General features: G+C 40.3%; 1 protein-coding gene across 1 annotated transcript in view; it reads right to left on the bottom strand.

The window, feature by feature from the left end:
• Window positions 1-310: 310 nt before the first annotated feature.
• Window positions 311-12,053, bottom strand: part of SNX20 (sorting nexin 20) — a 64,470-nt gene continuing 52,727 nt past the window's right edge. The window contains exon 4 of the mRNA XM_073604987.1: window positions 311-3,378. Within this exon, the coding sequence (XP_073461088.1) occupies window positions 2,692-3,378 (687 nt within the window). The 3' untranslated portion in view covers window positions 311-2,691. The remainder of the gene's footprint in view (window positions 3,379-12,053) is intronic.

Genomic DNA, 12,053 nt, shown 5'->3' with positions numbered 1-12,053 from the left:
TGTTTCCCAAAAGTCTTTCAAAAAAGATCCATGTGTATTTCAAACAACAGGAATCGGTCATGCATACAATCTTCTATTGCGCTTACCAGAGATGATGGACCTCTGCACAGCAGGGGTCAAACTCACATGTGCCCCACAGGGATGAAGGTATTCTTGATGGTGTCACTGCAGGAAATCACTATGGTATGGAAACCTAGAAATCCAGAGGGATGAGGCACCTTCCAGGGAAATACCCAGGATGTAGACCGCCAGATAGGAGATGTATAAAAAGCCGCTCCACGAAATATAAGAAATAATAAAGGATACCATCTAAGAGTAATCCATTATTTATTGTAAAGTCCAATATTGCACTGTAAAATATCACTGTAAAAACAAGCGCTCTCAAGCGCAGAAAGATAAAACAGGTCGGGCTGCAACACAGTGCAGTGCCAACACACACAGTCTGGCAGCGGGTGACGTCCGTGACAAAGCTCCTCCCCCCGTACGCGGCGTTACGTCCTATTGGACTTCGTCGGTGAGGGGTGGAGCCTGACAGTCACCCAGCGGCATTTATGGTACATGGACAGTGTCCGAATGGGCTACGGCGCAGGCAGAAGTCAAAAAGCTTCCCTAGCAACTGCATCCTGCTGACAACCTGTCCTATACTTAAAAGGAACTGGCCTTATATACATGGTGAATGGCGGAAGCGGAATTCAATGCGGGCATCCATTAGAATTACACAGGTCCACTAATATGCAAAAATACTGATCGGCCATTCCATTCCAAATAATATTAAATCTAAAATATAGAAAATAACACATATCACCATTAGGGTAAATGTGATTACAAAGTTAAAATTATAATAAAACTCATATTTAAAATGTTACGGAAGTAATCTCCCGCTGCCATACCTGTGTGAAAACATATAATCACTAAAAAAATTCAGATGTACAATTGGGAATCCGACCTTTATACAGCTATTTGTTAGATATAAAACAGTTCAGGTCAAATTCCACATTTAACCCCTTAGGAACCATCACCTGAGTCTCATGAATCCACATGGATTCACGCTGGCTCAGCTGCCTGATAAAATTGCCTCCCCTCCAATGTGGATTCACTTTTTCTATGCCCCCAAATTTTAAGCATCTCGGATTTCGATCATGACAGATCCTGAAATGCTTAGAAACATTGTGTGTGATAAGACCTCTCTTAATGTTGTTCACATGTTCAGCTATGCGGACTCCCATCGGTCTGGAGGTCCTACCTATATATTGGAGTCCGCAGTCGCATTCCAACATGTAAACAACTCCAACTGTGTTGCACGTTATAAAATGTTTAATTTGGTAGTTTTGACTAGTAGCTGCTGCTGTGAACTCCTTCCTTCTCTTGAGATTCCGTCTGCATGAATTGCAAGCAGGACATCTCCCACAGGCGTACAAGCCTGTCAAGAAATTAAAAATCCGATTTTCTTTTTTGGTCAAAGGGGGATCTACAACACTAGGAGCTAGAATATCTCTTAACGTGGGAGGTTTTCGATATACAAATTTCGGACGGGAAGGCAATACTGTGCCTAAAACACTATCCTTTTTGAGAATGTTCCAATGTTTCAAAATTATCCTCTCAAATTTTTTATGTTGGATGTTATAATCAAGGATGATCTTGTATTCAAAGTTACCCTTGGGCTTCTTATTACTATCTGAATTAGCAACTAGGGAGGAACGATCAAGGCTACCAACAGAGATTATATTACTCATTACATGCTCCTCCTCATACCCTTTTTGTAAAAAGCGATTGGCCAAAATTTTAGCTTGGGAGAAGTAGTCCGAATCCAGGGCACAGTTTCTCCTCAGCCGGATAAACTGTCCTTTAGGGACATTATACAGCCAGGAGTGATGATGGCAGCTATCTAACGGTATAAATCCGTTCCTATCTGTGGGCTTAAAGTAATTTTTAGTCAAAAATGTATCACCTTGTTTAAATATCTCCAAATCCAGGAAAGCAACACGTGTAGTGTCTGCGTTCCAGGATAAGTGGATCTTTTTACTATTGCCATTAAGTTTAGACATAAAAAGCTGGAGGCTAATCAGATCTCAACCAGATCTTAACCAGTGTTAATCATGCCCATCTTCAGTCAAGAATTTCTTGTGCAAACAGATGCCTCTGATGTTAGCCTGGGAGCAGTCTTATCCCAGGAAATGAATAAGGAATATTAACCAGTGGCATATCCCACCTGAAAACTAACCCCTGCAGAAAGGAACTGTTCAATAGTGAAAATGGAGCATCTGGCTCTAAAGTGGACTCTAGAGTTTTTGAGGTATTAGATTTTGGACTGTTGCATGTATGTTGGCCATATGTACACAAGTTGAACATGTTGATCTTACAATATATAATACATACACAATGTATACCACTGAACTGGAAGAATTTAGCAGCTAGTGATAGAAAATAATCAGAGGTTAGCCTTTAATACATCTTAGTGCTGAAATACATTGTCTGCTCTGTCCAAAATCTTCATTGGTCCAGTTGGATAAATCAGCTAGGGTATGTGCACTGCAGAAGCATTTGTTACCTAGTTCCCTATTATACATGATAGATAATATTGATAAATTTGCAAAAATAAGGTGGATTTAAAAACTGTTACAACAAAAGTTACTTTAGACATTTCCTAGAACAGTACAAAAAACAAATATATTTAACATACAACTGCAACCATTAATCTGTAGGTACTCTCTCCTTCACTACAAGCTCCTTCAAAGTAATCATTTCACCTTCAAAGCTGCTTCTTGTGGCCCTATTTTCCCCATTTTCAAATTTCTCTCTTAAAGACAGGAAGTCTTTTCCTAGTTTGTATGCTAATGATATCAAAGTGTCCAATAATGGGTTATAATATTTGTGTCTTGGGTGTTTCTGTAGAAGTTCCAGTGCTTTCATTCCAGTCTCATAAGCCTTTTCTAATTGGTCCATATCCTTATGGCAGACAACTAGGGCACACAGGGTTGGCACCATCAATATGGGACAATGTTCAACCAGTTTTTCTTGAAGATAAAGAACTTGTTCCAATGTCTCTGTAGCTCTTTTGTACTGTCCTCCTCTGATACAGCTGTATCCTTCCCCTAACTCTGATTCTATGAAAAATGCAACAAATTGACAGGATTTCCTTACATATCGTATAGCATACAACTCTCCAAGGTAGTCTTTAAGGGCAATCATCCTCATACGAATTATCTCCTCAGTGAGGTTTCCCATCAGAATTTTCTTAGGAAAGACCACATCTTCCATTTCATCCTTAAAGTCTTTTAATAGGTTTCTATGAAGTCTCTCAAAATCAGAGTATCTTCGTTCAATGAAGACTTTTTTTCCATCAAAACTTCCTGTCTTGATGATCACAATCTTGTACAACTGTTCAAGGGAATGGGTATATATAGGTAATAATAGTGTAAGTAATATATGTATAGTCAATAAGTATGTTGAGTTATTGCATTTTCTACCTTAAAATTTATTTTCAATTTTGCATAGAGTTAGATAGTGTAAATATCCCTGTCTGACTGTATTGCTGTCAGTGTCCCCATTGAGGAGATTCGCCCTATCTATTTGTCTTGGTGACTGTTGTGTCTGAAACAGAAAGTGGAAATCCAAAATGTTGTCACAAGAACAAGAGGTGAGCAAGAATCTTCCAATGGGGAAACCGGTTTCTCACCGTTGTTGGGCAGTATGAGCAACCTGCGTCACTTCCGTTTTCTTTAAACCATCATGAATTGCAGATTTTGACGAATTGCTGTTTATTTTCATAAATTGCTGTTTGGACACAACACTGGCAACTGGGATAGGGTCCAGTGCATGATATTATGAGCGGAGATTGTTACTCCGCTCCGAAACTAACCAAGAAAATGTCCGCCTCTGAGGCGGCGACAACTTTGTCCTCGTTAGCTGCCATGCTGTGAAACCAGCAAAATCTTCCTGTAACAGACTGTATTTGGTAGCCGGTGTTGTGTCCAAACACCAATTCATCCAAATCAGCAATTACTGATGGTTTAAAGAAAGCGGAAGTGACGTGATTTGATTTTCTGCCGAGTTGCCTATTTTGTCAGGACACCGGAACTGTCTAAGAGCAGATAGCCCCTTACTTTTTAGATATTTCCTCTTATGTTCTGTTGTGTCTCTTGAACAGCTAGTGAAGGAAAATCATTATTAGTCACGGACAGGGGGGGAACAAAGACATTCCCAGCTCCAGTGATGTACCCGTACGTCGCTGGAGTTTGAGCAGTTATACCGGGATAATGCCTGAAGGGCTAATGAAATCATCATATTGTGACATTTATCAAAATATAATGATGTGCAGCTTCCACACACACCATTGTGCAAGCAGAGACGTCCCATAACTTTGCTGAAATCAATTTAATGTTTGGAATAAGCTCTTCACCCACAAATCCTACTCTTGTGTAGACTCATAGCATACTTCTTTATTTCACTTCCCTTTTTTATTGCTTTAAAGAGTAACACCACTTTTGTAAACAAATAAAAAAAAAAAAACACTCCCCTCTGTGTGATCAATGTACATTGCAGGGATTTTAACAAACTTTGTTACCAATTCCTACCAGTTTGTGCTTTGAAGAAATAAATAGCTCTTTGATTATGTCAATGTGCAAATTGAATCTTAATGGGTGTGATTTTTTTTCATTATTCAGCTGATGCAATTACAGCATTTTAATTTGGAAAGTTGCAGTGTCTGCATCCCTTTAGAAGTGATTAACCCTCAGAGTATCTCACCAAAAATTAAATTTGTGTTGCAGAGGATGCCTAAAATCTGATTTTGATCATAGTGTAGGCTTCTGGGAAAATCAGTGAGACAATCACACAAGCAGGAACTTACATTTCTGGTAGTGTTCCGTGCACCAACAGTGTACTGATGGCCTCCAGTTTGCCATATTGCATTGAATTTTACAAAAAATGACAGAACTTCAGATTGAAAAGGAAAGCTACTTTTTGATAATATTCAATTGCAATGGGGTTTATTTACTAAAGCTGGAGAGTGCAAAATTAGGCTCACTTCTGCACAGAAACCAATCAGCTTCCAGGTTATATTGCCAAAGCTTCATTGAACAAACTGAGGTTAGAAGCTGATTGGCTACCATGCACTGCTGCACCAGATTGTGAGCGCTCCAGTTTTAGTAAACCCCCCCATTATGGCTTGAGTCGCAATTGTATGCGCTATATAAATATTTTTTTTTTGTTTGCTATTTTTTCCCACGAAAGTGAAGTTACCCTTTAAAGTCACACTGAATGAAAATCAACAAAACTCACTGCAATAAGATGCCTGTACTTACTTTCCTGGAACTTCTATGCTGTTTACGCCTAAATTAAAGTGACTAAGCAAAATAAAACCATGACTCCTGACATCTTGTTTTTGTTGTTTTGGATGGAGCAAATAAGACTTAACATGTTTGTTTAACCACTTGCCTACAGGGCACTTTTACTCCCTTCCTGCCCAGGCCAATTTTCAGCTTTCAGAGCTGTCACACTTTGAATGTCAAATGCGCCATCATGCAACACCATACCCATATGACATTTTTATAATTTTTTCCCCACAAATAGAACTTTCTTTTGGTGGTAGTTAATCACTGCTGTGTTTTTTATTTTTTGCTTAAAAAACAAAAAAATACAGAACAGTTTTTAATTTCTCTCCTTCACTGATGCCTTCACTGAAGGCTGCAATGATGGGCACTGATGAGGCGGCACTGAAGGGCACGGATGAGGTGGCATTGATGAGCAGGCACTATTATGTAGCACTGATGGGCATGGATAAGCGGTACTGATGGGCAGCACTGATAGGCAGCATATATGCAGCACTGATGAGCACTGAGAGGTAGCACTGTTGGGCACTGATAAGTGGCACTGATAGGTGGCACTTATGAGCAAAGATAGCTGTCACTAGATGGCACTAATGGGCACTGATGGGCAGCACTGATGAACAGGCACTGATGGCCACTGAAAAGCAGACCTGACTTGTATCACTGATGGGCACAGAATGGCCTCACTGATGGGCACAAATTGGCATCACTGATGGGCACAGATTACTGTCACTAATGGGCACAGACTGACATCACTGCTGGGCACTGTTTGGGCTGCACTGATAATCAGGTCACCAATTATCTGTACATGTCTCCCCTGTGAGGAGATGCAGCTGATCTGCTCTCCTCTCCTCAGACTCCTCACGTCAGTCTGTGTTTACATGTGATCAGCTGTGATTGGACACATGGGTCTTTATCGAGATCGGGTTGTGCCATGTCCCAGGGACATATCGTGCCCATGATCGCTGCGCACCCCCGTGGTAGTTTGATCATGGTAAGATGAGAGGGGATCCCAGAACGAGAGGGGATCCTGCCATCATTTGACTATATGGCGGGTGGGAGGTGGTTAAGGCATATATAAAAGACAATAAGCTCTATAACTATTAACACATCATTAAGGACTGCCTCAATATTCACATGAAAATCACAAATAACACCCACAATTTTTGTAATATTTGAGAAAAGAGGCTTACACTATAGGTTAGTACATTCGACCAGAAGGGAAAATAATGTAAGAGAGCTGCACTGTATACCATATTATATGAGCTGCAGATACATTCACTGTTTGGGAGATTCAGCGAAAAGTCGAACAAAAGGGTGTTTGGCTAAACCAAACCTCCAGCTGAAGCAGGAACCAAAACATTTGGCAGCCATATTACTTCTGCTGGTAAATAGGAAAGCTTCCTGCTCAGGGGTCCTGGGAGCCGACATCCACTGACGTTGTAACAACCAATGACTCATCACTGACACTTATGCCGTGTACACATGGGCGGACTTTTCGAACAGACTGGTCCGACGGAACGAATCCGTCGGACAATCCGACCGTGTGTGGGCTTCATCGGACCTGCAGCGGACTTTTTCGGTCAAAAACCAGACGGACTTTAGATTTGGAACATGTTTCAAATCTTTCCGACGAACTCGAGTCTGGTCAAAAATCCGCTCGTCTGTATGCTAGTCCAACGGACAAAAACCGATGCTAGGGCAGCTGTTGGCTACTGGCTATCAACTTCCTTTTTTTAGTCCGGTCGTACGTCATCACATATGAATCCGTCGGACTTTGGTATGATCTTGTGTAGTAAGTCCGTTCGTTCGAAAGTCAGTTGGAAAGACCATTGGACCTTTGATGCCGAAAAGTCTGCCCGTGTATACACGGCATAAGACCCCTTTCACACTGGGGTGCTTTTTTGGTGATTTCACGCTAAAAAAAGTGCCCGAAAAGCTCACAAAAACCTATTTCCATTAAAATCAATGAATGCTTTCACACTGGGGCAGTGGGCTGACAGGGCGGTGAAAAAAATGCCCCGCTCCATTGAAATTAATGGAAAGCTCTTCAAAAGCGCCCGAAAAGCTCAAATGTTTTACTGGCAGTTTAGAAGTGCCTCAGTGTGAAAAGGGCCTTACATCTGTTAACCGGGAATTTCCAGCTGATAGGTGAATGTAAAAAAAAAAGGGGGGGGGGGTGTGAACAGTGTAAAAAAGATGGTGTGGGGTCTCCCCTAACATTCATACCAGGTCCTTCAGGTCTGGTATTTTAAGGGGAACTTCACAAAAAGATGGCATAGGTTTCCTTTCAAAATCTAAAATCTAAAATCCACACCAGACCCTTTCCTGATCACACAGCTGGGCATGCCAGGAAAGGGGAGGATCAGTGTACCCCCCCCCCCCCCCTTCCTGAACCCAGATATCCCAACCTGCAAAAACTAATTTCAGGGAGGTGGCACACTCATTTTTCAATATTTTTTCACAGTGCTTTTGGGGAAGGAGGTGGGGGGTATGTGGCAGTGGATGGTGCCAGTAGTTTTTTATTTTTACGTATTGATTTTTCTACTATTTAATTTATTTTAAATTTTTTTCACAATTCTTTTTGGGGGGAGGGGGTTGAGGCAGTGAACAGTGTTGGTAGGGCAGGGGGGAGTGGTGTCAGTAGTTTTTTATTTTATACTTTTTTTATTTTTGGGGGGCTTTGGTGGGATATCAGGGGTCTTAACAGACCCCTGACATCTCCCCTTTGAGACAGAGAAAGGACTAAGGACACAGATTCCCCAGTCCTTTTCTCAGCACTGAAGATGAATGGGGAGAAATGATTCTGTTGGCTTGTAATTTTAACATAAAACATTTTAAATTTTCAACATAAAAATAAATGTTAATTAATTTACTTTGATATTTTAAGTACCTTACTTAATTTTCATTAGTTCTTAAAACACACCTTTTACATTTAAAAAATAATGCATAATATTGAGTAATCTAAACAAAACTTTTAAGGTATGTGCATTCCCATATTCTAATTGAGTTACATTTACTTGAAAAAATTATCTTTTCATTTGACTGAAATTGCGGGACGCATATATTTGCCAAATATGTAACCACATTAGTTTTGATGCTGTGTATATTAAAGAGTTTGACATCTTTTGGAACTTTGAAAGCCTGCACAGTTCCCATACGTTTGAGGCCAATTAGGACAAAAGAGCGTCACCAGTGACAAGAATTTTTCCAAGTCACTACAAAGCCATCCAATGCCATTGAAATGTAAGAGTGAAAATTGAACAAATTATCATTCGCATGCTTTAAATGTTGCTTAACATACCATCCAAAATGTTTATTTTATTTGCAGACTAATATATTTATAATAAATGGACATACATCTGTTGTATACACCTATTGGGACAACTCACTTGTGCGCATGCAAAGTTTGCGCTTACTGCATAAGCGCAGAACGCAACCAAGATGCAGGGTGAGGGACCGCCAGCTGTTAAGCTTAAAAACAATTTTGTGCCACAAAAATGAATATTTCAGCCGGTTCGGTTTTTGAGATATTGGAAATCAAATTCAGATTATGTAACATCAAGCCCCGCCCACCTTGCACCCAATGTTATTAAAATTTAAAAACAAAGATAGCATTCGTTTGCACTGCATCTGTGCTGATTTGTGCTGCAAAAACGAACGTATGTGCTGGTTTGGTTTCAGAGATATTGCACATTATAGTTAATGAAACCTCTCCCACTTTGCACCACGTTATTACATTTTAAAAACAATTATACAATTTGTTTTTGCTGATTTGTATCACAAAAACAAACTTTCTGTTTGTTCGGTTTTTGAGATATTGGACATTCAACATTAGATTATGTAACCTAAAGCCCAGCCGATTTTGCATGTTATTACATTTCAAAAACAAATATACCATATTTAATGCTGCATTGGCAGGAAAAACAAACATATTGGTATAGTGTATTTTTTTCATATACAGTGCCTTGCAAAAGTATTCACTCGCCTTGGCAATTTTCGTGTTTTGTTGCCTCACAACCTGGAATTAACATGGATTGTTTGAGGATTTGCATCATTTAATTTACAAAACATGCCAACTTTGAAGATGTCTTTTTTTATTGTGAAGCAAACAACAAATAGGACAAAATAACAGAAAGGGTCAATGTGCATAACTATTCACCCTCCTAAAGTCAATACTTTGTAGAGCCACCTTTTGCAGCTATCACAGCTCCAAGTCACTTTGGATAAGTCTCTATGAGCTTGCCACATCTTACCACTGGGATTTTTGCCCATTCCTCCTTGCAAAACTGCTCCAGCTCCTTCAAGCTGGATGGTTTGTGCTTGTGAACAGCAATCTTTAGGTCTGACCACAGATTTTCTATTGGATTGAGGTCTGGGCTTTGACTAGGCCATTCCAACACATTTACATGTTTCCCCTTAAACCACTCAAGTGTTGCTTTAGCAGTGTGTTTGGGGTCATTGTCCTGCTGAAAGGTGAACATCCATCCTAGCCTCAAATCACACACAGAGTGGTACAGGTTTTGCTCAAGTATATCCCTGTATTTAGCACCATCCAACTTTCCCTCAACACTGACCAGTTTCCCAGTCCCGACTGCTGAAAAACATCCCCACAGCATGATGGTGTTCTTTGGGTGATGTGATGTGTTGGGTTTGCGCCAGACATTTTCTTTGATGGCCAAAAAGTTCAATTTTAGTCTCATCAGACCAGGGCACCTTCCTCCATACATTTTGGGAGTCTCCCACATGCCTTTTTGCAAACTCAAAACGTGCCATTTTGTTTTTTGCTGAAAGTAATGGCTTTCTTCTGGTCACTCTGCCATAAAGCCCAACTCTATGGAGCGTACGGCTTATTGTCTTCCTATGTACAGATACTCCAGTTTCTGCTGTGGAACTCTGCAGCTCCTCCAGGGTTACCTTAGGTCTCTGTGCTGCCTCTCTGATTAATGCCCTCCTTGCCCAGGCCATGAGTTTTGGTGTGCAGCCATCTCTTGGCAGGTTTGCTGTTGTGCCATGTTCTTTCTATTTTCTTTCCATGATCCTAGGGATCATCAAAGATTTGGATATTTTTTTAAAACCTAACCCTGACTTGTACTTCTCAACAACGTTGTCCCTTACTTGTTTGGAGAGTTCCTTGGTCTTCATGGCAGTGTTTGGTTAGTGGTGCCTCTTGCTTAGGTGTTGCAGCCTCTGGGCCTTTCAAGGTGTGTATATGTAATGACAGATCATGTGACACTTACATTGCACACAGGTGGACATCATTTTACTAATTATGTGACCCCTGAAGGTAATAGGCTGCACCAGAGCTTTTTATGGGCTTCATAACAAAGGGGGTGAATACATACGCACATGCCAATTATCATTTTTTTATTTCTGAAAAATAGTTTTATGTATATATTTTTCAAATTTTACTTCACCAACTTAGACTATTGTGTTCTGATCCATCACATATAATTCAGATTAAAAAAACATTGAACTAAAGGTTGTAAGGTAACAAAATAGGTAAAAAGCCAAGGGGGGTGAATACTTTTGCAAGGCACTGTAGCACTCTCATTTTGTATCAGAAAGAATGATTATGGGACTCATTTATGCTTTTAGCCTGAGCTATCCTGTAAACCTAAAATATACCTTTGAAGTTTTTCAAAAGATCTTTTTAGAGCTAGATGTGGGGAATTTATCTTCAAAAGTTCACACTTTAACCGCTTGCTGACCAGCCACCGTCATTATACTACGGCAGGTCGGCTCTCCTGTGCAAACCGCCATAGGTGTACGTCGGTCTTTGCACAGGAGATAGCGGGCATGCGTGCGCCTGCGGTTCCGGCGGACTTGATGTCCGCCAGCGACCTGCAATTGCGGTGTACAGAGGCAGAGCGGAGAACTGCATATGTAAACAAGGCAATTCCCCGTTCTGCCAGATGACATGTCAGAGATCTTCTATTCCCAGTGATCATCTCTGTCATGTCTCTGGTAGCCCATCCCCCCTACAGTTAGAACACACCCAGGGAATACACTTAACCCCGTGATCACCTCTAATGTTAACCCCTTCCCTGCCAGTGTCATTTATACATTGATCAGTGCATTTTTGTAGCACTGATCAATGTACAAATGTCACTGGTCCCCAAAAAGTGTCATTTGGGGTCAGATTTGTCCGCTGCAATGTCGCAGTCTTGCTAAAAATCGTAGATCACCGTCATTACCAGTAAAAACCATAAAAAAAGTCCCTAAATCTATCCTATAGTTTGTAGATGCGATACATTTTGCGCAAACCAATCAATATACGCCTATTGCGATTTTGTTTACCAAAGATATGTAGAAGAATATATATTGGGCTAAGCTGATAAATACATTTTTTTATTTTTTGGATATGTATTATAGCAGAAAGTAAAAAAAATAGTTTTTTTCAAAATTGTTGGTCTTTTTTTGAAAAAATAAAAACCGCAGAGGTGATCAAATACCACCAAAAGAAAGTTCTATTTGTGGGGAAAAAAAGGATGTAAATTTTGGGTACATCGTTGCACGGCCGCGCAAATGTCAGTTAAAGCGACACAGTGCCGTATCACAAAAAATGGCCTGGTCATTAAGGGGGCAAATCCTTATGGAGCTGAAGTGGTTAAAGTGCAAATTACTTTCCTAAAAGACTTTACAAAAAGTTAATACATTCTGCATTCTATGTTCTTTACAGATATACTGTATATACATGTGTGTGTTTAAGTTTGATTTGTGAGA

Source organism: Aquarana catesbeiana, linkage group LG11 (assembly GCF_042186555.1).
Source record: "Aquarana catesbeiana isolate 2022-GZ linkage group LG11, ASM4218655v1, whole genome shotgun sequence".
Taxonomy (NCBI): Eukaryota; Metazoa; Chordata; class Amphibia; order Anura; family Ranidae; genus Aquarana; species Aquarana catesbeiana.
Note: the sequence above shows the minus strand (reverse complement) of the source record. Positions and strands in the feature narration are given on the sequence as shown.